The sequence below is a fragment of the Orbicella franksi genome, chromosome 7 (genome assembly GCF_964199315.1).
Source record: "Orbicella franksi chromosome 7, jaOrbFran1.1, whole genome shotgun sequence".
Lineage (NCBI taxonomy): Eukaryota > Metazoa > Cnidaria > Anthozoa > Scleractinia > Merulinidae > Orbicella > Orbicella franksi.
The window spans coordinates 21,670,436-21,695,599 of NC_138151.1; the positions used below are offsets into that span (position 1 = coordinate 21,670,436).

The following is a 25,164-nucleotide window of genomic DNA, read 5'->3' on the forward strand; positions in this document are numbered from 1 at the left end:
GGACCGTGAGGTCGGCCACTATCGCCTCGTTGCAAAAAAATACAAACGGGCAAGAAAATTCGTTAATTGGAGTGCCGCCGGCTCCAGTGTTCTCTCGGCAGCGTTTTCCAGCGCAAGTTTTGATTCCGCTCTGTCTGTGGTTGGCCTGCCGGCAACAGTTCCTCTTGGCGGCGCTGGTGGATGCTTCGCTCTCGTTTCATCAGGGCTGATAATCGCCAGCAAAAAACTTGATTCGAAAATAAAGAAACATCAAGAGATTACCGCGCTCGCCGTTGCCAAGCGGGATACAATCAACAGATTGCTCTCTAAAGCTTTGAACAACAACGAAGTGTCTTCCCACGAGTTTGACACCATCCTTTCCGAGTTTCAACAGTATAACGCACTCAAGGAACAAGTCCGAGCAAAGATGCTTCGCCAACCGTCAAAGAGAAAGCTTACTGATGTTGATGTAAAGAAATTGGAGAATGACATCCGCGGCAGACTTCAAAATGAACTCATAAAAAAAATAACAGGTCCCCCCGCTTCGAACTGACTTTTAGAAACGGACGGTTTTATTTGCATATTATAAAAGCATGATTGCCTGCTTCCACTTGGTTGCGTTTCTTGTGAATGAATATTTCACACCTGAGTGGCAAACAAATGCTCGCGATATTACGCGCGAGGTCGTTGCTGCTATGCTTGAGGCCGATGAGGTTTTTTACTAGGAACACCCCACCTTTTTTCGCTAACGCTCCCTGCCAAAAAGGAACCACTCACGCCAATTGTAACCATCTCAAGAGCATACTACCAAAAAATTCTTGTACTCAGCGATGGCTTCTATTAGAGGTATTAACCCAGTAGGCGGGCTTAGCGATACTTTATGAATAGTTCCCTCCCTTTCGAAACAGGGGAAGCAACAACCCTCGAAATAGCAGTCCGGATATTCTAAACAAATTATCATTGGTGCAATCTGCTGCCTGTATTTGCAGAAAGGCAGTTTTAAAATATGCTCGTGCACCTTATCCCAGCCCAAAGCCTTTTTTTCCCTTCTTTTTTTTTGCGATATACTCCTTGTAGATTATCTCACGAAGCTCTGAAGGGAGGTTTTGAATGGCCTCGGAAAGTTCGCAGCTTTCTTTCCGGCCCCGCATCAACCACGCACACTTGTTTGTTGCTGGAAGCATCGCTTATGTTCGGGCGGTATAACAGCGAGCTCGTTTGTTTTTAATTGGAATCCCTCCCTCCCCCGTTGTTGTAAGTAGTATATAGGGAGTCAGACAAATAATGTTTCAAAGAGGGACCCAGCATTTCCCCGTTTTGCAGCCCCCTGGTTCAACCGAAGCGAGTTTGCGAGCTTCGGAATTAAAGCTGGGGGCTGCAAAACGGGGAAATGCTTCTTCCTCTGCGAAACGTTATTTGTCTGACTCCCTATATACTACTGCCTGGTACTTAATTTGACGACGTATTTCTATTGCGGAGGTGAGTATTACACCACAGACACAGACAATTTTACATATTTACGAATAAATGAGGACTTAAAACGGTAGCGCGACCTTCACAGAAACGATGGATTCGTGCTATCGAGCAATGGTCATATCAAACTTTTCAAGGCTGTCAACAAATATGGCACACACCTCCGACTACGAGTAAGTATTCCACGGCATGACAGAACTGTCATTATGTCTCATTAACTTCCGCTTGGAGGCGAACGACAATTGCTAAAGGTACACTACCACAAATTTCGTGATCTATATTTCACCAGGAATGGATGTTAGATGTAAATTATTACTTTTCATCCAACAACTCATGTGAGCAAAGAAGCGGTCTACCTCTAATTGTGTCAAACCATTTCCCGTGTTCCGCCCGGCTCATTTTTGATTTAACATAACATTTTGTTTGCAAAGAATATAGAAGTGCTTTCTACGATTGTGTTTTGATTATTTTTGACATAAATGCAAAAATGACCCCAAATAATGACACGATGTTTAGAGGGAAAGCAGGCTTTAATACTCCCACAGGAACGCTCTCTCATGCGTGTTGCGTGACTCAATTCGCGTGATGTGATCAGGCTGATTAAACATGGCGACGTTGACAACTGAGACTGTTATCTAACGGCGACAAACGAGTGTTTTTTTCGTTCCTTGAGTGACTGCGACATCACCATTTAGAGACTTTAAAGTTTTCTGTGAGCTGATGATCGCGGTAAACGTTCTTTCGTCAAGCCACGTCTTATATTTTATCCTGTTTCCGATACTTCCGCATGCAGGTACGTGTCGGGGATTCAGTATTTATTCGAAATCTGTTTCATTTGCTGCATGAAATGAAAATAGAATGGTGCTGGTGACAAACATGGACGAATTACATTCGTTAAACTGGAAGTTAAAGTCTGATCACAAATATGTCTAATATAAGTACAGAGTTATATAAAGGAATACATGCTTTCAGATGGTTGTCTGAAGCCGATATTCTCAGTAAAGACAGTTTAGGCCCAGGTCAAACGTCGAACTTCACCTGAGACGAACTACTGTGAATTGCAATTTGAGTCGATCCAAACGGATAAAGCCCAGCTCTAATTCGAATTAAGATCGACCAAACGTCGAACTTATCATGAACTTAATCCGCTCAGTTTAGTCGATCAGCTTAGTTCGTCTCATGTGAAGTTTGACGTTTGACCTGAGCCGTAGCTAAGTTTGTTTGAATTCATCATACGGTTAACCAAAGTGTTCCGTGTTATTCAGTGAAATGTTGATGTAATTCATTAAAAGGATAAAACCCGGGGATAAAACAAAACTTATTTTTATCTACCGCGAAATCATCATTATCTGTCGTTAACCGAAGTTATGTGAGATTGTTATGGAGAATGCAACAAAATTGGACACGCAACGATGACTGTAAGAAACTGACATCAAGCTTTGGAGACGAGAGCAGTTTTCCCGGGAGTGGGGTACTCCTTGGATATTTGGTGAGAGTGTACCACACGGATTTCTTAATCTTGGCCCTTATTACGTTCTTTTGCATACCCGTTTCAGTGTTTACTTCATGCAGGGACCTTTAACCTCACGGATCTACTTTTTTATTTATCGTCACACTCATCTTTTATGATTGTTCACCAGCATTTACTTATCTTAATAAGCTGTTTAATCTAGGGTTTGTAAGCGGTATTTTTCAGTTCAGGCTTTGGCTAGCTGTCTGCTTGATGCCTCTTTCTTCCGCGTTTCGTGCATGTGGCAGTCAGCCGTGTGTCTAGTTCGCTGTGTATATGAATAACCGAGTGTCCCCTAGCAAGGCAGGAACGGCCGAATTTTTGTGCCTGCTCAGTTTAAGGAGGAATTAGATGAAATGTAACATTTTTAGCCGTATGCCGTCAGTTTGCTTTGTTTAGGTGCTGTCCACTGCTGAGATCACAGTTAAAGTGACGGGGGTGGGGTGGCGGGGGGGGGGGGAGAGAGGGGGAATCACATAGATAGCGCTCTTGTCTATAGTGCGCTGAACTCTGAGCTGGGACACTGACCTGGGTAATTTTGTCTGAAGCAAGACACTTAAATATGCCACCCTCCAAAAAGTAGCATAAATGACGATGAAAAGCTGTGGGTAACACTGCGATAAAGGAATATCATCCCATCCACCAGGGGTAGAAATACTCTTAGTCCCTTCATACTATGGAAACCAGAGATGATCGTCGCCCTGTCGGGCCATTAGGCTCAAATGTAGATTCCACCTGTTTTACCAGTTAAGTTATTTAAGTTTCGAAGTAAAAATCGTTTCCCAAGGATTATGGATATATACATAAATTGAAGACGTTACAAGACCTTTACAAAATCCATGTGTTCGGTCGTAAATGAACTTAAATAGTTAGTTCAATTTTATTTTTAAGGGTTTTTAATACTTTGTGAGAGACACTGACAATTTTGTTTTGTGCAGTCTGTGGACTACAGTTCATCTCGCCCTTTAATGGAAACAAGGTGACTGGAGTTCTTGGATCATCTGTTAACTTCACTTGGGCCTTTCATGGAAGAAACGTAGGCAGAGTTGAGTGGGGAACAAAACGCGATGGTGCTGTTGACATTGAAAGTGTTCTGGTTTCCATAGACAAGCTCCAAACAATCGCTACTACACAGAATCCTCCATACAGTGGACGTGTGAGTGGAGACTGGGATGGAAGCAGCCCTGGACAGGCCACTTTCACACTGAACTCAATCCAGAAAGCAGATGAAAGGTTCTATAGTTGCGGACTTTCACCTGAGAAGCTTGGTGGACAACCTGTTTATGATACTGTTCAGTTGCTTGTTGTGGGTAAGTGAACAAAATTAAAGGTAACTAATCTCCTTACCAATTTCTCTCCCAAACTCTGTTTTGTATTTTCAATTTACTAATTAAAAAACTAAAAGATTGTACTGATAGTAACTTCAAACTTGGATCTGATAGTGTTGAAGCAGTAAGTTGCTGTTTTTGGGAATCTGCAGTTTCGTGTTTTAAGTCAGTACAAGTCAGCACATTTTTTATGGTGTACCTTACTATAACCTGCAAGTGCAAGTAATTCATACTCCCAACATTTATTGCATGATATTAAGTGTGCATAGAATGTGAGGTACATATAATTAACATACAGTACCAGAAGTATATAACCCCGAAGCGTGTAACTCCGACCAATGCTGCTTTTTTTAGCGAGCCAATCAAAATTTGCATCCTAATAATGGAGTGTTGACTACTGCTATGTCACAGTTTGTCATTTCTTCCGGAGCAATGGCGGACACATTTGTCTGCTTATAGCGGAGCTTTCCACGCTGGATGCTGCATGTATGATGATTTTTCTTGAAATGACTGAATATTCGTAAGCAACAGACTGGTTTTCTTTTCAAGGTAATCCACTACACTCCGGCTCCCATTCGCTTCTGTAACCAAACATTTTTGTGGCTCGTTGCGTCGACGGGACGGATTAGTACTATCAACTTGGGCCTTGCGAAACGGACTTGACTAAGAGAAAAGCTTGGCAGAGCTCAAGCGGTCATTCATTACTTTAGTGTCAGAGATAAAGGGCAGTTTGCACAAAAAAAAACAGTAAGATCTGAAATTCAGGAGAACCACATGATTTACAACAAAATACATAACTAAATTGAGTTATCTAGAAGACAAATTTCTTAACATTTTTCAAGATCAGTGGAAGGATATCACTAAACACGTAGGCAACAATGAAATTAGTTGCCATGCGATAAATTTCACAGCAATGATACCCTTTAGGATCACCTCGCTTATCTTGGTTGGGCAGTCTGTATGTGGTGGTGGTGGTGAGGATAATGATAAAGAAGAACAAGTTGCCCTCACTCAACGAAACATAACTATCCGCTGGGCTTGCACTTGAAGAAGAATTCTTTTTTTCGTTAACAAGAACCAATTTAGCGCTTATAGTCACATTGAACTAGTAAGTCCATTATAATGCGAATAGGCCTTTCCCGCATTCCACTTCAGTGCGTACGAGCAATAGCACCAGAGCGAGGTTGGGGTGGACATTTTCATACATTTACTGTATTTTTGTCCACCCTGACCTCGACTTGGCGCTATTGTTTGTTGGAATGCGGGAAAGGTCTATTTTCTATCATTTTGATATCAACATAAGCCTGCTGTTCAAACAACATGTCCGCATAAAGGGTGAGTCGTGGTCGTGACATCTCCCACTACCGGAGTGGTTGAACTGATATCACCAAGTCTTGGATTCAATTGAAGTATGATATTTTTAGCCTCTCTTGGTAAAACCCTATTTACATGGTACGTATTGCAACTATTGTAACGAAGTGAACACCTGATTCCCTTTTAGTTGTGGCAGTTCAGAATTACATGTCTCTCGTTTTGTGGCGTACTTAATTACATGATGTGTGACACTCTCCCAGGCCGACAAGATTATATATGATACAGCATGGTTCTATGTAAAAAGAGAGAAATGACTGCAGTAAAGCACAAAATGTATAAGGATAGTATTACATAGTCCCACGGCAAATCCAATATTGTTCACTTAATGTTAAAGGTCATTCTGATCGTTCCTTGATTCTCTGCATTGTTTTCTGAGCAGTAAGTCGTACGGGACGATGTTGCTTATCATTTATTGTTTCTCTGCCTGTGTTCCTATTACTGCGCATGCTGCTTTCGTTTAACAACTCCAATGGATATACTTTATAGTATCTCTAAAGGACTTGAAAGCTCTTTTCCACAACGTACTCTTACATATCTCACTAATCCGTCTTTCCCTGTGTGTAAATTAGTAACGACACCTTCTTCCAACTGGTTGCGTGGTGTATTATGATATATGAGAACGACGTTTCCTATAGCAATGTCTTCTTTTTTCTTGTTTGATGTTTTCTCTCGGTAATAGTGATGTTCGCGCAAACTCGTTAGATATTCCTGTTGTTATCGCGTCCAGATAGCTCGTATTACTTTCTTGTAATACTTTGCTCTTTTCGTTAGTTCTTTAACTGAAATTTGAGATAGGACATAGTCTGGATCTACTTCATTTTCTACAATTTTTGTGTGATCGGGTCGGAGGAGTGGCTTTGTTGAGATCTACGTAAGGATATCTTAACTGACGGCTTTTTAACGTTGCCTCTATTTCAGTGAGTATCGTGTTTAGTTCAATCACGTTCGGACAGGTTTTCCCTACTGTCTTCTTAAAGAATCTTTTCACCAGCCCTTTATCCCTTTCCTAGAATTCTCCCCACCCGAAGCTCTTTCCGTTATGAATTTCCGGGTGATGTCATGGCTGGGGAAGACCTGTTGTGAAACATTTGTTTTCAAGAACTTAACTTTGCGTTTTTCCAAGCTCTTGAGCCCCCTCCCCCTCCCCGGGGGGGGGGGGGGACTCCCACATAGAAAGGACGGGAGTACTCGTCAGAAATTTTAAAAACAACCCCTCAGAAATACCAAGATCCTGTTTTGTGGGTGTGGCTTGAATTTGTCTTCACCCCTAAGGGGCACCAATTCTAAAACAAAACATTATCTCCTGTCATATTTTTCCTCAAAAGCTTCCGCTGTGGACCTTTTGAGGCTGAACTCCCTAAGACGTAACAAAACCGATCTTGTCACCCCTTATGCGCAGGTGATCATATTTACGAAACTCTGATTTTTGAGTTTTTTTTTCTTTCAGGTTTTAACTTTTTTTTTTCTTTAACATTTCTACAACAGTTATTGTTTCCTCTGTTAAAAAAAGAGACATGTAGGGTAGGAATTGCCTAGAGTATACACATTACTATCATTTCACACTAATTTACCTTTACCTGTGTACATAGCCACTTAATGACTCTAAATGCTTACTGGATATGATTATGTAGGTAGGCTATATATTGAAATTTTTACAGAAATCATTTTAGGGAAAAAACTTAAGGAACCACAGAATTTCTGAATTTTTACCAGATACATGTAAGATTCAAGTTTGTATGAAAAAGTACTCAATAAACTTTGTTTACTATTACTAAAGAGAAATTATTATTATTATTATTATTATTATGATTACTATTATTGTTATTATTATTATTATTATTATTATTGTTTATTAAAAGGCACGACGAGCACCCCATCCTTTTATATGGGAGTCCCCCCTTCCCCCCCCCCCGGGTTGAGCCACGGCTTTGAAAGTTCTTGTGCAGGCAACCTTCTCCTCAGTAGGTCTCTTGGTACTTTTCACAAATAACATTTCGTTTTATTTCAGCACCAGCCTTGCTCCAAACTGTCAATTCTCCCGCTTTCTTGTCTGTGACTTTAAAAAGGCTTGGGTCGTAGTCTGGAAATCCGCCTTCGTTCCTGTCTCATTTGTGCTTTTTGACGAGTGATACCTTAGCTAGAAGGAGTTATAGGGGGGATGCGATTTAGGCAAATGAGCGGCCGGTTAAGCACCCATGAACTTCCGGTGTTACTTGATTCTAACAGTAGGTAATCAACGAGTGATAACGTAACGATCAAGTATACAAATAAACTTGACTCTCCTTGCACGCTGAGACTCCATCAAAACTCATGCAAAGTGAAACCGAGTTTCCAAGTTGGTGTGTGCGTGCATATATGTATGGATGTATGTATGGATGTATGTATGGATGTATGTATGGATGGATGGATGGATGGATGGATGGATGGATGGATGGATGGATGGATGGATGTGTGTATGTATGTCTGTTTCGTCGTCCTTTTTAAATAGAGGAGTAACCTGTCCCATCTTCCAGCGTGAAGGATGATGCCCCGGTAGAATTGCATTTCGCACGTTACTATTTGACAACAACTCCTCTATTTGCGTCTTATTTGTAAGATGAAAACTAAGACGATTTTTATTTGCTTCATAAGAATGGCTTTTATGCTTGGGTGGTTGTCAAAATCTTTTCCGGAGTCATGCTCTTCAACTTTCCCGACAATGCGCGCAAAGTTGTCATTAAATAGCTCTGCTATTCGGTGTATCTCGTAGAGAACAGTGTCTTTTTCGATAAGCGTTATGTCATTCGCTTGTTTAGAGTTCCTAGAGTGTAAGAAGGGCTGGTATGTCGTCCAAAACACCTGCCTGCGCCTTGTTATTAAAGAATTCTCTTATGGCTTTGCGCCTTCATGAAGCGCAGATATTTCTTTGTGTATAGCTGATAATTATTATCCGTCCTCTCCTTTGTCAATATTTTCCAGGCCTATTTCTGTAGCGTATCGCCTTGTGCCATTCCTCTGTCATGTAAAGGACTTGTTTGCTCCGCACCTGAAATTGTTTCAACGGAGCATGCTCGTTACGCACCTCCGTAAAAAGTGTTTGGAACACAAAAAGTTTGTCGTCTACGTCTTCAAAGATATCTATGGCACCAAAAGGAACAGTTTTCAAATCAGCTAAACACATATCACGATCAAAGTACCTTAGACTGCAGAAACGCAACTTTCTCGTTTTCATTTTTCAACAAACAACAACAACAACATAATGACCTTTTGATGAAAATAATATTTGCAGTTATGTTAGTTACCAAACAAAATGATTACAAATTCGATTGTTTCCTATCTTCGCGATAGCCATTTCATTTTCAAAAGGTTATGACTTGCTGAGTCGACTTCACTTACAAACATTAAAATTCAATAAAACTTCCGCGCAAACCAACACAAGGTTTAGGGTATTACCCATCGCAGGTCTCAGATAAGCATCCAACCCACAGTTATGAAGAAGCACGATGACACCTTGGTTCTGGTAATATATAATCGTCTTCTGATTCACTTCTCTGCAAGTCGAGACCACTTGAACATCACCAAAAACGTATACGTAATAGACGTTAGCTTGGGCGGTTTATTTCCCATTATAGACCACGTGATATTCTCTGGATAATTTTTCTTTTACCCATATTAAAATTATTCATTCATACACATTCGACTCGTTTAAAAATTTAAAAGAGAGAATTGTCACGAGTATCACCACGTGGTCTGCAATGGGAAAACAAACCGCCCAAGCTAAAGAGGTGCATTGAGTCATAAGTCAACAAAGGATTATATTCATCAAGTAATCCCTGAGGAATCATCAAAACACACGACAAAAATATACTAGCTTACAAAATCCGACCGATACAACCCTTGAAACATCACATAACATTTTAAAATAGTTAATACGTTATTACTGCAACCAATACATAACTAAGTGTACTACATAGAGTGTCTTGGAACCAAAACAAACCCAATTACAGTACCCTGTAACAACTGCAACAGACAAGAACAAAATGAACCAATAAGGACTTGTAGCAAATGCGCGTACCCGATGTCAAGTGCGGGAAAAGTACATACCGAGTCGAAAAAAGTTTAGGTTTCCATCTGATTAGTTGATTAGGAGGCGCTAAAATATTGTAAACCAATCGCAGAACGCAGTAAAGCTGCACCAAAGCAAATCAAAATTACTTGCCACAGTATATTGAAAACTACTCTCATATCTCGATGGAGTAGATATATCAAACACTCGAGACAGTGTTTCGCCACATTCCGCTTGGAACTTAGTCAAAAATACTCCGTTGCGTGTCGTATTTTCGACTCTCTTCGCAGTGTACTAGCTGCAATCCTTTTTTAAAACTGCTCTAAAATGTCCTTTCTTCGCAGAAATGCCCGTTATCAGTCCAACGTTAACAAACGGAAGTTACATTGAGGGATCTTCAGTCAGTATCAGTTGTACAGCGACTGGAAAACCAGACCCGGAAGTATCATGGATACGAAAAAGACAAACCAAAAGTTCCGGGAGGAAAACAGCGTACTTGGCCTTCGACCAAATAAAGAGGACAGATGATGGACTGTATACATGTACTGCTAACAACTCAGCAGGAACAAAATCTCACAAAGAGATCTTGGTGGTTCGTTGTGAGTCTGAGTTATTATTACATCTTCAGTATTCACATCTTTAAATCAATCTTTTGACTTGAGCTGTTTTAAAAGGCACACGTAAGTTTAATGTATCTTGCGGACTTTCTCAATTAGATATCGAAGAGAAGCTTTAAAATTTAGGGTGGAGTCCTTTTGCCTTAGGTCTGAAGCGAACATTTTCTTTTTTCTTCCACAGACCCAGCAGAAATAGTAAGTGTTACTTCATCAGCTGCAAAGTCTTGGATTGGTCAGACAGTGACGTTGAAGTGTGTGTCAGATGGTGTTCCTACACCAACACTCACCTGGTACAAACCTGATGGAAATGAATTAAAGACAGTCACAGCTAAAGAAAGTACAGTGGAGGTGTCCTTAAATGACGAAAAAAATTTTGGTGAATACAAGTGTGTCGCTCACAATGGCCTTGATCCTTTAAAAGACGTCTCGCTGACTCTGGCACAAATACGTATGTTTATGCTTAACAAAGTATTTGAGCTTACTAGTCCAGCTATTTAAAAGCCCCTTTCTCTTATCATCTAAAAGTTAACCAGTTCACTTAAGTGCTGTAGAAAGTAATAATGCTGAACTGACGTTTCGATCACATATTTTGGTTTTAGACCTATTTAGTGTTAACAGCCATGGACATTAAAAATTGTAAAACTGAAATCCGGAAATAAAGGATTCTTTTCCCCGGTTATTACGGGTTTCCACATTCAAAAGACGTCGTTACCACTAGTTTAACGATCAAGGTGATGGACTGTTATAACATACTGTCAACTTCATTTCAGTACAAAGAGAGAGATAATGATACAAATCAAATTTCTTCTTTTGATTTCATTAGAAGAACCAGGATCCCCGGTCATCATATCTTCAGCCACAGACATTCAAGCCACTTCACTGACAGTAAAATGGACTGCACCAACTGATGATGGAGGGATTCCTGTCACAGCATACCGAGTGGTCATACTAAAGGGTAGCACTGAGATAAAGAATGAGAATTTAACTGACCCTGGAATACCCAGTCAATCTGTTGGAGATTTGGAGAGAGATACCGAGTACAACGTGGAGGTGTTTGCCAGAAATGCTGTCTTTGAAGGTGCACCTGGGCAAAAGACTATCAGGACAAAGGCTATCGGTAAGATATCCAGAAGCTTTCCGTAATTGAATATTTAACCTTGATGATGGCAAGGTGTCACTTAAACTACTATTTCGGAATAAATGGGGAAACATTACAAATTTTATCCGACTATTAACAAACAGTATCTTGAATATTATTATCCTCAGGAATTCCCGAAACACCAGACATCATAGACGTGCCTGCCGAGATACACAGCGATGAAGTGGTCTTAAAATGGACAACACCAAGTAGCAATGGAGCAGACATCACACAATACACTGTGTATACTAGAAACGTTACAAGTAGCGATACCGTAGGAGACTGGAGAAAGCTTGAAGTCATTTATGATGTCTCTATCGATGCTTACGTCGTCACACTCAGAAAAGGCCAGCAGTATGACTTAGTGGTGACTGCAACCAACAAATATGGAGAAAGTTTGAAAGAAAAAAACAACATAAAGAGGATCAGAGTTTTAGGAGGTACAATAACAACAAAATACAAATTATTTCACTAATTTTTGATCTCCAAATTTCTTTTCTTTAAAACAAATGAGTAACTGTACAGTAAATAGATTTATTTGAATCCTTACCGAATAGTAAGTATTATTATCTTCGAGTACTGTTTTTAGTGTGAATCCTAATTCTGTCTTCTTTCCTGTTATTTTAGAGTCCACTAGATCCACTGCGAACCAGAATCAAACAGGTAATGAGACAATTCGGTGTGTACGTGCATAACTGAACACGTGTTCCTATTTCTAACGTTTATTATGAACATTATCAGTTGTTAGGTGCGATAGAGAATTGGAGATTCTTCATGCTGTTTATCTCAGTGTCATAATCCTATTGGTGATAATCATAGTTGTTATTGGTGTTATCCACTGGAGAATACGTCGAGGTCCAGGTAATCGTATCACGTGCCTTACTAAAATTCAAATTAACAAAGTTATCGAGTCGTCCAAGCGGAATTACCCTCAATTCCTCATACTTGAATAAATTAGCCGTTACTTATGTCTGAAATGGCCCCTACTGGATACTTTTCCTATCCTTTTCTGCTGTTCAAATCGTGAAATTTCCTCCCCATTTATACACCCTCATCCTGATATGTAGCCCTTCTGGGCAGAGTCTTCCCGTATGTCCATCTTAAGGAGAACCTTCCAGAGTCCATGTCAAGTTGGCCTCTGGCCGATCCAAGCGTGCGACGGAAAAAGTCTCGGTTGTCTGGGATACGAGCGTAACTAAAATGTGTCCGATTCTCTTAGTCATGCTGTTTCTTAATATAGTCCACAAAAGTCATAAAAAGAGATCCCTTATGAAGGCATCGTGGCATGATACTTTTTTAAAGCAGCCCATTTCGTTTCGTTATATATTTTGTCATTCTCATATTTTCTTGCTTTGAGACATTCTTAAGTGTGGACAGCGGTGAGTACAACAATCAAAGTTCAGTTGTGAAAAATCTCAAATGTTTTTATAGTTTATCCTTTGCCTTAGGGAAGGTTTGATAAACCTACACATTTAGGAGGCAGTGCTTATTTCAAAGAGTTCAAAATGAAATGTTTTGTAATTGCAGTATTAGCAGGTCTTCGTCACGTACGGATGCCATTCAGATGGTAAGTTCTTCCTTCCATTTCTCTTTTGGTATAGGCTCACGGAAAAAGCTGTTTCTAGCAGAAACGGCAGGTTGGCATAGATACAGGAAGGAAATTTTCTTTCTTATAAATAAAATGAATGCCTTCGAATATCCGAAGGGGGAACTGCCAAATAAAAAGGACGGGAGTGTTCGTTGTACCTTTGAGGGGTTGAAAAGGCAGTTGTGGTATCTTTTAGGATGTTCAGCCTCAAACGGTCCACAGCGGGAGTTTTCGCGGTATCTTTTAGGGTATTGAGCCGAAAAAATATGACAGGAGATATTTGACAATCAGCTGATTTATGACAATGCTTTCAAAAACTTTACAAGTAAAAGATGTGTAAAATGAGGTTGACTAGCCTACACGACTTCTACGGTTCGTGACATTTGTACATTTGCCGTTCTCTGTTCGGTCACTCGACCTTTCTTGTCGCTTCACTCGTGTTCATGAAGGGCACTTCATGTTGTGTAATAAGGAGGAATTTTAAGTAAAGTTGAGCCGTTAGATCGTGCTATGGCAAATTTTTATAGGTCATAGGTCTGCGTGTTATCTGCATGTCGACTCGTTGAGTTTGACACCTCTGTAATTTGCCATGTGTTTTTGCATTTTTTAGGCTTATTTCTATTGCAAGATATGCTTTTATAAGTCTCCATGAATTTGCTTTTGAGGGACAAAATATGAAATTTACCGTGAACATGTTGCTTACTTGCATTCTATATTGTGACGCCGGGCCCGGCTGTGATTACATGTAGAACTGTTTGCAAGCACAGTAGGTAGATCCTTATCACGGATATCATATTTGTTCTCGTACGATTTCCTTCGGAGACGCCGTAGCTTTACTTTGAGAAAGCTATACGTTTGTCTAGTGACATTCTTATGTTTCTTGCAGCTATCTGATTGAGCTTATGTTTCTCTTGCTCGATGTATAAGTTTATTCCTCCTTTGGTTGTTCTGGCACCACGTGATTCAAATGTAGCTGTTTACGCACAAGTCCTGTTGACTGTTTTGCGTGTTTTATATGCCATTGTTCGGCTTAGTTCAGGCAAGACCATGGTTTCGATCCTCCATGTGGATCTCATCAGTTGCCGGTATTTCTAAAATACTCTGTACATCTGAAGTTGCTAGCGCAACTCGTACCTCTGTGAGAATGCAAGACATTCTGCGGCTTGGCACAAACTTCTCGTGGTGTGTACCCTTGTGACGGATAGAACATGTCTGGTTTCTATTGGCTATGACAGCTAGCCAATGGCGTAATGTACTTTTCGATCCTTACTTTTTTGAAGCTTGACCTCGTTATTGTGTGTTTCTTTGACGGCATTTTTTCTAGATTTCTAGGCACTCGATGGCTGATCTGCAATTTGGAGCTATTTTGATTTAACGCACATATTCTTTTGCAAAACCCCTCTTTAAAATGGGGTTGATGCTATACATTGAGTGCATATTTTTTGCTTTAAGCTCCTTGACGTTAGTTGAGTGCTGCTATGTCTTGCACGATGTAGAACGGGGCACGTCCATAATAATCATATCAGTGTAAAATGGGGTTGACTAGCCTACACGACTTCTACGGTTCGTGACATTTGTACATTTGCCGTTCTCTGTTCATGTGCGTTAAATCAAAATAGCTCCAAATTGCAGATCAGCCATCGAGTGCCTAGAAATCTAGAAAAAATGCCGTCAAAGAAACACACAATAACGAGGTCAAGCTTCAAAAAAGTAAGGATCGAAAAGTACATTACGCCATTGGCTAGCTGTCATAGCCAATAGAAACCAGACATGTTCTATCCGTCACAAGGGTACACACCACGAGAAGTTTGTGCCAAGCCGCAGAATGTCTTGCATTCTCACAGAGGTACGAGTTGCGCTAGCAACTTCAGATGTACAGAGTATTTTAGAAATACCGGCAACTGATGAGATCCACATGGAGGATCGAAACCATGGTCTTGCCTGAACTAAGCCGAACAATGGCATATAAAACACGCAAAACAGTCAACAGGACTTGTGCGTAAACAGCTACATTTGAATCACGTGGTGCCAGAACAACCAAAGGAGGAATAAACTTATACATCGAGCAAGAGAAACATAAGCTCAATCAGATAGCTGCAAGAAACATAAGAATGTCACTAGACAAACGTATAGCTTTCTCAAAGTAAAGCTACGGCGTCTCCGAAGGAAATCGTACGAGAACAAATATGATATCCGTGATAAGGATCTACCTACTGTGCTTGCAAACAGTTCTACATGTAATCACAGCCGGGCCCGGCGTCACAATATAGAATGCAAGTAAGCAACATGTTCACGGTAAATTTCATATTTTGTCCCTCAAAAGCAAATTCATGGAGACTTATAAAAGCATATCTTGCAATAGAAATAAGCCTAAAAAATGCAAAAACACATGGCAAATTACAGAGGTGTCAAACTTAACGAGTCGACATGCAAATAACACGCAGACCTATGACCTATAAAAATTTGCCATAGCACGATCTAACGGCTCAACTTTACTTAAAATTCCTCCTTATTACACAACATGAAGTGCCCTTCATGAACACGAGTGAAGCGACAAGAAAGGTCGAGTGACCGAACAGAGAACGGCAAATGTACAAATGTCACGAACCGTAGAAGTCGTGTAGGCTAGCCAACCCCATTTTACACAAGCAATCGTATCAATCGGTATTGAAAATCATGAAAGTATCAGTTAATGCATTGTTTTGGAATTGGTACCTCTTAGTGGTAAAAAAGGTTTTAAGCCGGGCCCACGAAACAGGAACTTGGTAACTCTTAGGGGTTCTTTACAAAACTTCTGACGAGCAGCCCGGATAGAAGTCCCCCCCACCACGGATTCGAATCATTCGTGAACATTTGTGGCAGCTCCTATTACGCTGATGAAGTTAGTTTTGTCGTATAGCTTCATAACTTATTTCCTGTTCCTTTCAAGAGCCCTGTTGACCACCACGAAGCAGAAATTCAGTCCACAGAAGCAAGTGACATTACCAGCACAACCTACGAGATTCCTAACAGTGGTGGAGACTACATGCCGCTTCATCCGTTAACAAGAAGCTGGGAGATCAGTCGAGAGCAAGTCGATATCATTAAAAAGATCGGAAAGGGGGCTTTCTCCCAAGTCGCTGAGGCAACAGCTAAGAACATCTATGGCAGCCAAGGGGTCATAACTGTGGCCGGGAAAATGTTGAAAGGTTATAGAAAACTTTTAGTTAAAGAGACAACTTGCATTCTTCCGTTGTCAGAGTTGAGTTAGGAAGCGTCCACACTTCGCCCGAGAAATTTGAATGGGCAGCTTTATTTCTAAGGTTAGGACTATAGTCCACATGTACTAATCCGTCACGATAACGGAGCTTTTCGAAAACGCTCTTCAAACCCGAGGAACTTAAAAATGAGCGGTGATTGTTCCTCTGGCGTAGTGTGGACAGAAAACATTTGATGCGTTTCCCGAGTAAAACCTCCGTTTTTAAATTCCTCCGGCGTAGTGTGGACGGAGCCTTATCGTTCGACTGGATTGATTTAAGTGATCAATTCATTATCAAAATAGATCGACTGATGGACTAATGGATCGATCGATCGATCGATAGTTCGATGGATCGATGGATCAATTAATTGATTCATTCATTCATTCATTCATTCATATATTCATTGAACAATTGGTTCATTCATTCAATCATGCATGCATTCATGCATTCATGCATTCATCCATTCTTCCATTCTTTCATTCAGCCATTCGTCCATTCATCCATTCATCCATTCAGCCATTCGTCCATTCGTCCATTCGTCCATTCGTCCATTCGTCCATTCGTCCATTCGTCCATTCATCCATTCATTCATTTAAACAGGCTGACACGTTTGGTTAATTTGATTTGCCTGTAATAGAAAACGCTCCTGAGTCCGACAGGATGGATCTGCTGTCAGAACTTGAGGTGATGAAAAAACTGAAGCCTTACCCTCACGTGATCAAGCTGATAGGATGCGTTACTGAGTCCGGTAAAGGAAATGGTCTTAAGATATTATTTGTATACATTAATGAATGCGTCTACATCAATTTTTAGGAACGTGTGAGCAAAATTGCTCCTCCATTATTTTGAATGGTAGCTTTATAAGTCTGTAAGAACAGGAGCCTGACTACCAGATAAGCTCGTTGATTCACTGCACATTTGACAATTGGCCTAAAATCTTCCTTGGCCTATTTATATTTGAAGTGCAATCAGTTCTGTGAAGAATTTTAATACGGAAACGCTGTATGGGGAGGGCTTACATTTGTGGGGAGCCTTATAAGGGTAATCTTGCCTAAAAATAAGCAAACAGCTAGGCCTTTAACCAAGGAGGCTTGTAAGAGAGAAAGAAGGCTCATAACCGGACCTTTACGCTTTAAAATGAACTGCACGTACATATTCCCTTGCCTTTAAAATTCACATCAGTGCGAATTATATACTACCTCTATTCGTTAACGCTCCAGCCTAAAATTGAAATTAAATCTTCTTTTTCTCGTCTCTGTATTCTTTTTGCACTTCACGTGATACAGGTGTTTCTTTTTCTTTAGATCCGTTACTGGTCCTTATTGAGTATGTTCCGTACGGTGATCTGCTGGGTTATTTGAGGAAGAGTCGTGGCCTCAATGACACGTATTTTAATAACCCGGATAGAAAGCCGGAAACCAACCTAACTTCAAAGCAGTTGATAAGGTTTGCATGGCAAATAGCTGACGGGATGGCTTATTTGTCTTCAAGGAAGGTGAAAGTCTATAATAATTGCTATTCAATGACTGAAAGGCTATTTTCGAAGTAGAATATGACTTAACACAATTGCAGTAAAGCAGATCAACTAAAAATGACATCTGTTTTAGATAATCCATCGTGACTTGGCGGCCAGAAATGTTCTTGTTGGTGAAGAAGAGAAATGCAAGGTGACGGATTTTGGGATGGCGAGGAATGTTCAGCAAGATGATATTTACACCAAACAAAGTCGAGTGAGTACATAAGCCTGACCGAATGGGACTACTGATAAACATCTGACAAATATCATAGGATAGCATAGAGACGTCTTGTTAAGTTATTTGTTTATCTTCCAGGGCCGGTTGCCTGTTAAGTGGACCGCTTATGAAGCTTTGTTATATGGAACCTACACAACACAAAGTGACGTGTAAGTGCTAAACAACCTAACAACATTTGTCTCCACGTTGAGTTGTTTGTCAAGGGTTTCTAAAAGCTCATGAAGGATAAGACTTTTACCAGGTGCTCATAATCGCTTTTTATTACTTTTAAAATAACAACAATGAAAAAGACTGAGCGTTGCACCTGTGGAAATGAAATGGGCTACCCCTAGAGGCAAAAAAAAATCTCGAACTCGTGGGAACTCCAACCCACAACCAGACTGTACAGACTGACCTTCGAGGTTAAAGACGATGGAGGTGGCTCGACCTTTGAATCAAACCAGAATGACTGAGAATAAAAGAAAGAACGAAGGGAGGTCACTGATTATGAAAATTGACCGAGGAAGAAAAGGCTAATTAATTTTCTGTGATAATATCGTGATGGTTGCCTAATATATATACTTCGTGGAGGGTGCATAAGGAAAGGTTAGTGAAGATGTTGAACGTCTCGTGGTTTACTTATCATTGTTGCTTAATATTTCTACTAGTTTGAGCGGCCATTGCATCAAAAATACCCAGACATGCCTAGGCCCGTTATGAACCGTTTTTCCCCCTCCCCCTCCGTCTCCCGCTTTGATTGGATAATCACGTGTTCCCTTGACGGGCCAAAACACGTGTTTCGTGAAGAGTTGGTAAAAGCGATTCACAATTAAAGAAGTTTATCCTGACATAACAACTAGATGCAATAATTTTTGAAAGTAAGTTCTGATTTGAAAGATATACATCTAGATCTGTGACAGAGCGATTCTCTAAAAAGATCGAATTCTTGGGAATCGCAGTTTGCTCAACAGACTAAGAAACAAGAAGGGCAATATCAGAGAGCCAAAAAGTGTTGACTTTAACAACCTTTGCTGCCCTCCATTGCTCCCCCAACTTCTCTTTCCGTACAACTTTTTGATGCCAGTAATGTATCATTTATGTTTATTGTTTTGGCAGTTGGAGCTATGGCGTGCTGCTGTACGAGATTCTCACCATAGGTAGGTTTAGTTACACATCATTTACATTTAAGCTGTAACTGAGTCGTGCAAACCATCATGTTACCTGTGTTTATCACATCTAGGTGGATCTCCTTATCCAGGAATAAACCCTCGCCAAATCGCAACGAAACTTCAGGAAGGATTCAGAATGCCGAAGCCTAAACATGTGGATAACAAACTGTAAATACATGTCTTGTTGCACACTCTTTTATGTGAAGCGTGGTTAGCCGATGTGTACACTTAAATAGACAACGTTGTGATGCAATAACGCGGTAAAAATGGTTGCCAAAACACAAACAAACAGATCACTGGCAACGCGCTGGTGTCATACTGTTGCCTTCAGAGGAATCTTTGCTGCGATCATTGTTTACATCTTGCCTTTTTAACTTAGAAAATATTTATTATTTTTCAAGTTGCAGTGGTGGAACGATTTCACTCCATCACTCCATCCATCACTCCTTCACTCCTTCACTTCTTCACTTCCCGTTAGACATTTGGAGACCCGGTCGGGGGAACTCCCATATGAAAAGACAAGGGATCAAGGGATGCTCGTCGGAAAATTTGAATTTAACTCCTAAGGGAGACTAATGTGGACGTTGCTTGAGCTTCATTAAACCCCTAAAAGATACCGCTTAAAACAGAATAGGTTCGATTACTCGCCACTGTTCAAGAAAGGATTCCGCGCGCACTTGTAGACCCGACTCGCGTACTCGAGAGATCAGCGGAAATCAAGCCTGAAAACAGAAATTAAATGAGAGCGTTTCTTTTATCATCATTTCCTCGAGTGCACCCTAAAGGATACTTTGACAGCTAAAAATGATGACGTTTCGTCATCAACACCCTTAAGGACACCAGAATCCTTGATTTGTACCCGAGACGACGAGCATCCCGGACCTTTTCATATAGGAGTCCTCCCGGGTTTCGAACATCAGCCATCTAAGGCCGTTTCACAGTCGCTGGCAGCGTGTCAAGTTAGTTATTTTCGAGAGGTGGAAGGTATAACGATTTTTTTCATTGTAAGGAAAATACTTATGGTTCTTCCTTAGCGATTCGATTCAGGGAAAGTCTTTGTGGTTTTTCCTTCAGAAACCAACGCGATATTGTGAATTCGAAAGCAATCGTTATAAACGAATGATTAAAGGCTCCAGACGATTTTTTTAACACAAGAAACGGAAAGACAAACGCTACCTTTCGGTAAATGGTTTCTTGAAAGAAAAAGGAAAACCAATGATGAAGAAAACGAAAAATAATCAGTAGTCACCACGTGCACTAGGATTTGAAGTCCCGGTGTTTCGCTCGGCGAGCTAGCGCTTATCACACAGCGCTACTTTACATTACTTTTAGGAAAAGTCAAAATATTAATGATTTATGTACGTTCCGCAGAGTAGTGTTTCGTTTAGTCTATACCTTAATCGGTGAACGTTTTAGCTTTTTGGGTGTGATATTGAAGGGGCATTGAGTTTCAAAAGCTGCAAACTGTTTTTAGGTTGTGAATGCCCTGCATGATGAGCCCATACAGTCTTTGTACAACTTTGGATATTTTAAAGCCGCGTCATGCATCAAGTCTTTAATAAATCAAGCTGTAATTTCTTTGATTAATCGTAGCATGCTCTCTAAATATTCGAGTGGATATTTTTGTAGCTCTATCAGAAACTGAAGCGCTTGGTAAGGAAACTGATACTGTCAACAAAGAACCCGCTATAAGAGTACATACAGTGGCTAACTATCAACCATTTCTTTTTACCAGATTTGTTAACGAGACCCCATAAACATCATTTCTTTTATAACAACTTTAAAAAGGCTAAAAGATTTTAATACCGTTTTTTTAAGAATAGATCCTAAAGGTAAATTTCTAACAAACAAAATTTCGGTTGAATCATGAATGCCATGTGGTCGTTTGAATGATTTAATTGTAGTGACAAATCGTCTTTCCTCTCTTCTTGCGGTTGCTAACAGTTTTTATTTATTAGATACCAGATTATGCTCAAGTGTTGGGAAGAAAATCCCAGCGGTCGACCAACGTTTGCCAAACTAAAGGAAACGATGAAAGAAATGGAAAAAAACCACAAGGTAAACTCAGCTGAAAGCACTCTTTGTAACCTGTCAATCATATTCAGTAATGCAAACTTGATAATGTTTATTTTCCCTCTTTGTAAGTTTTTAGTTCGATTTTTATCACACCTTTGCATCCTATGCCATAATACATACATGTAATCCCATTAGCACTTACGTAAATCAATACTTATTCCAAGAAAGCACTGTTTGTTAAAGTGATCTGCTGCATGCTGATAATTGCTGTTTGCCAAAATGTAGTAAATATACTGATTGTAACGATTTTCAGACAGAAAGGTTGCTGTGGAATACTTATAAACAAATTTTGGATATTCTGGGTTTTTTTCATTCTATATTCTTTTAAAGATCATTCTATACTATTTATACTCAATTGAAGTCAACCATCAGACCATCAATTCAGTTTTTTTGATTCCATTATGAACTCAAGTCTTCTTTTGAGTGCATACTCGATCGCCTATATTTCCTTCCTTCCGATCCGTAGTGATCCAAAATTAACGCTGTCTGTGGTCTAACTAGCGCCAGAGGCTTTCTTGTTTTCTGGCGTATACTTTGTCTCTGAAGAATATATCATTATTACGTTCGACAGAACGCAGTTCTAATCGCGTTATGCATAAAAATTCGAGACCTGTGTATCTATCTATCTATAGGGGGACACCAGTTTGCCCCCCCCCCCCCAAATAAAATTCTTCAGGGGCGAATGACATCATGTTCATTCTAGTCGCGTCTCCATGTGCTCGTCGCGTCTCCATGTGTTTATCTGCTGCTAACGGCAAGTTGCGTATTTGAAGTTTGAGGTTAGAGTTATGGCGTTAAATGACCTTGTAAGCAAGATTTATCGATGTCTTCACGAAATGTATACGACTTTTGAGACAAACACAAAGGTGCAGTGTGGCTGCTTGTTGTCTACCGTCTTGTCTTCGATCAAAAACCAACACTGCTTTGTGCGGAATAAATCGATGGAGGGAATGTGTCGTTTCACTTTGCTGACTTTGATTTCTGTGCGCAAAATATATTACTTTAACTTACCGAGTTGTGTAGTTCGGTACATGGCCATGATTCGCGGTTATAGAACCATCTTACCGAGTTGTCTAGCTCGTTATAGCGGGTTAAATGAATGGAAACAGAAGCCGCACATATAACTAGAGAATGATGGTATGTAAGCAAACACCTAGAAAGAATGTTCAGCTAATTAAACGGCTAAGTGAATAACAGTTTATTTATATTACCGTAGTTATTCGGTTATAAGGCGCACGGTTTTTCAAGAAAAATCTGTCTTTGGGCGGCCAGTAAGTGCTAAAATTGGGGTACGTCTTATAGCCAAGTATTTTCGTGCAACAAAATCTTAAGATCACTATTTGAGAAGAACTTACAGTTTAAACAACACAAGAAAAGGACACTAGTTGTTGGTCATTGACTTTTATAGATTTGGTAGTTCTGAAAAGAACTGGGGTAGCTCTGAAAAGAGCTTTTGTGGTGGTTGTTGTTGTTGTTCGTCTTGCCGGCTAATCTTCCTGCTCGCTGTCCGTGTCGAACTCGTTCTCCAACTCGTCGTCTGCTTCATCAGCTCCAGCTCCTTCTTCTTCCCACACAGCTTCATCCTCGGTGCCGTCCAGAGCGTTCGAAATTCCACAGGACTTGAAGGCGTTAGCGACTAAATCGGCGGGTATCTCTTGCCAAGGTTTGTGGATCCACTGTAAAACAAGTTCCTTACTCAGCGCCCGCTTTTTCCCCGAGTGAGTGTAAGTTAACGGACCGTTCACCATCCAAGCCTGATATTGGGAGCGTACCTTGTTCTTAAACGACTTGTTAATACATTTGTCAAGGGGCTGATTTACGGGTGTAAGTCCGCCAGGGATGACAGCGACGTCATTATGTTTTTCTGGTCCCCTTTAGTCTCAGGCCATTGAAAGTAAATTAAAAATAACAAACAAAACTTGGCATAGACGCAGAGCCTGAATTATGAAATTGCGCAAACCAAACCGAATTTCCCTTTGGGCAAACGAGAAAATTTTCATGAACGCAAATCGAATGGGAGCTTTAAAATTACTTACAGGCCAGAGTTTAAGCTTGTTCTTTTGTTTACGTTTTGAATTCATGCTGAGTTTACGTCAAAACATGAAATTTTGAAGGGCTACTATTTTTGGGAGTCTACGGAAACTGGCGCCGTCACGCAACATTTTGAACAACAAATCGGCCATCGTAGTCTATACAGGGGACCTCTTCACTGACATGGACTTTGACACTATATCTGTCTGTGTACAACCTCGGTTGTAGACAGAGGTTGAAAGTCAGCTAGTTAAGTCATTTAAGGTATATATATATGAAAGTGACGGTGTCGAACGTACTCATGATCTTTGATTACTACTAGTATATAGTTTTTGTTTTAGTCATGCGGGAGGCGCGGTGGCCTCATGGTTAGTGCGCTCGTCTCCGGATCGAGCGGTCCGGGTTCGAGCCCTGGCCGCGGACATTGTGGGCAAGACACTTTACTCTCACAGTGCCTCTCTCCACCCAGGTGTATAAATGGGTACTGGCGAACTTAATGCTGGGGGTGACCCTGCGATGGACTAGCATCCCATCCAGGGGGGAGATGAAATACTCCTAGTCGCTTCATGCTACAGAAACCGGGATAAGCTCCAGCCTGGTGGGCCACTTGGCTCGTATGCAGACTTTACCTTACCTATACCTTTATTTTAGTCATAACCGGTTTCGTTGTGACTTCAATTCCTAAAACATACAGAAGGTCGAGCTGTTTCTCGCAGGGCTCTGTTACTTCACCCCAAAATACAGCCGAAATATTGCTACGAAATTCTCCCGAACACTAAGCTATGACAACTGAAGGCACGTATGTCGGAAATGGGTAGTACCGGGTTACATTATCAGTTTGAAGTCTTTGCTTTGATGTCAGTTTCGTCGACGACCGGTAAAATTTGCACGAAACGACGACTGTTTACTTAGGCTAAGACATCAAGACTTCCAAAATATAATTGAAAACCTTTTTGCAGCTGGGTTTCAGGTCTTTTTAATAATTATATAATGGATTATGTTTTTATCATTCGTTTGTAGCTTTCGTCTTCTCTGTGACTGTTAATTTGCCCGTGAAAATAACAGCTTACTAATAATATGATTTACCTTTCTGTTACAGACCTACGTCAACCTCAAAGAGTATGACAACACTTTGTATGCAAATATTGACGATCTCGCGGCTGAATGACTGTTTTATCGGCTGACTTGGCCAATCAAGACGTTGCTTTTTGAATAATTTTAATTTTTTGCCAGGTCTGCAACAAGAGCTCAGCTTTGCTCTGAAAAGCTTGCTCCCTCTTTTGTTGTGGGTGTCCGTGCTACAAGCTCACAGTAAGACAGTTGTGACTCTGGATATGCATCAACATCTACGACAGTTCAGTACTAAGGACTTAAGCTCCATAGAACGTAAAATAACTCTGTGATTTTGTAAAGATAGTTTTTACAATCGTATTCACTTACATGTAGCTTAGTGTAGAAATTAAAGTTTAGAGCAGATATTTTATGTGTGATACTTAATTTTGTACTGAAGTGTCCTCATTCTTCGGGAGGGAACATCTGGTGGAATCCAATTCGTTATCGTGTGTTAGGAATATGAAGCGTTAAGCAGCACACATGCTCAGTAGTTTCGGCGGACTTTTAAACTCACTTAATAGTTACAAATATTTCGGGATTAAATTTCCTATACAGGGAAAGATCAATGACTTCGTCTATTTTCAAGATGAAGGAGGAAAGAGGGCCGCCTATTGAGTCTTATGGTAAACGTTTTTCTCACATCTCCTCACCCACCAACATATCTCTTGAGATTTTTTTGCAATAAGACGCTTCAACAGCTAACTTTATCGGTATCTAACTAGATATAGAAATGGTCAGAGGAAGAAACCGC

The 25,164-nt window shown here is 40.4% G+C and overlaps 1 protein-coding gene across 3 annotated transcripts; it reads left to right on the forward strand.

Moving 5' to 3' along the window:
- The first annotated feature begins 1,432 nt into the window (after window positions 1-1,432).
- Window positions 1,433-24,765, forward strand: LOC145492284 (uncharacterized). Of its 3 annotated transcripts, none has more exons than XM_081471687.1 (19): window positions 1,433-1,458; window positions 3,901-4,272; window positions 10,054-10,308; window positions 10,508-10,774; window positions 11,150-11,443; window positions 11,593-11,904; window positions 12,092-12,127; window positions 12,206-12,325; window positions 12,822-12,843; window positions 12,992-13,031; window positions 15,982-16,240; window positions 16,929-17,039; window positions 17,596-17,786; window positions 17,899-18,021; window positions 18,124-18,194; window positions 19,141-19,181; window positions 19,265-19,361; window positions 21,152-21,251; window positions 24,400-24,765. In XM_081471687.1, exons 3-19 carry the CDS (start codon window positions 10,056-10,058, stop codon window positions 24,466-24,468), a joined length of 2,406 nt encoding a protein of 801 aa, XP_081327813.1. In that variant the 5' UTR covers window positions 1,433-1,458; window positions 3,901-4,272; window positions 10,054-10,055; the 3' UTR covers window positions 24,469-24,765. The 3 variants fall into 3 exon arrangements, with proteins under 3 accessions (XP_081327813.1, XP_081327810.1, XP_081327811.1); XM_081471684.1 differs by lacking the exon at window positions 1,433-1,458 and adding an exon at window positions 1,992-2,245; XM_081471685.1 differs by lacking the exons at window positions 1,433-1,458; window positions 12,206-12,325 and adding an exon at window positions 1,992-2,245.
- The last annotated feature ends 399 nt before the right edge of the window (window positions 24,766-25,164 follow it).

What these genes read in the sequence shown, in the direction of transcription:
- LOC145492284 (XM_081471684.1), top strand. Translation starts at nt 2,173, where the DNA reads ATGATCGCGGTAAACGTTCTTTCGTCAAGCCACGTCTTATATTTTATC. An exon ending in GAGAATACGTCGAGGTCCAG is followed by an intron (nt 12,326 to 12,821) that starts GTAATCGTATCA and finishes TCTTGCTTTGAG; the next exon opens with ACATTCTTAAGTGTGGACAG. An exon ending in ATTCTTAAGTGTGGACAGCG is followed by an intron (nt 12,844 to 12,991) that starts GTGAGTACAACA and finishes TTGTAATTGCAG; the next exon opens with TATTAGCAGGTCTTCGTCAC.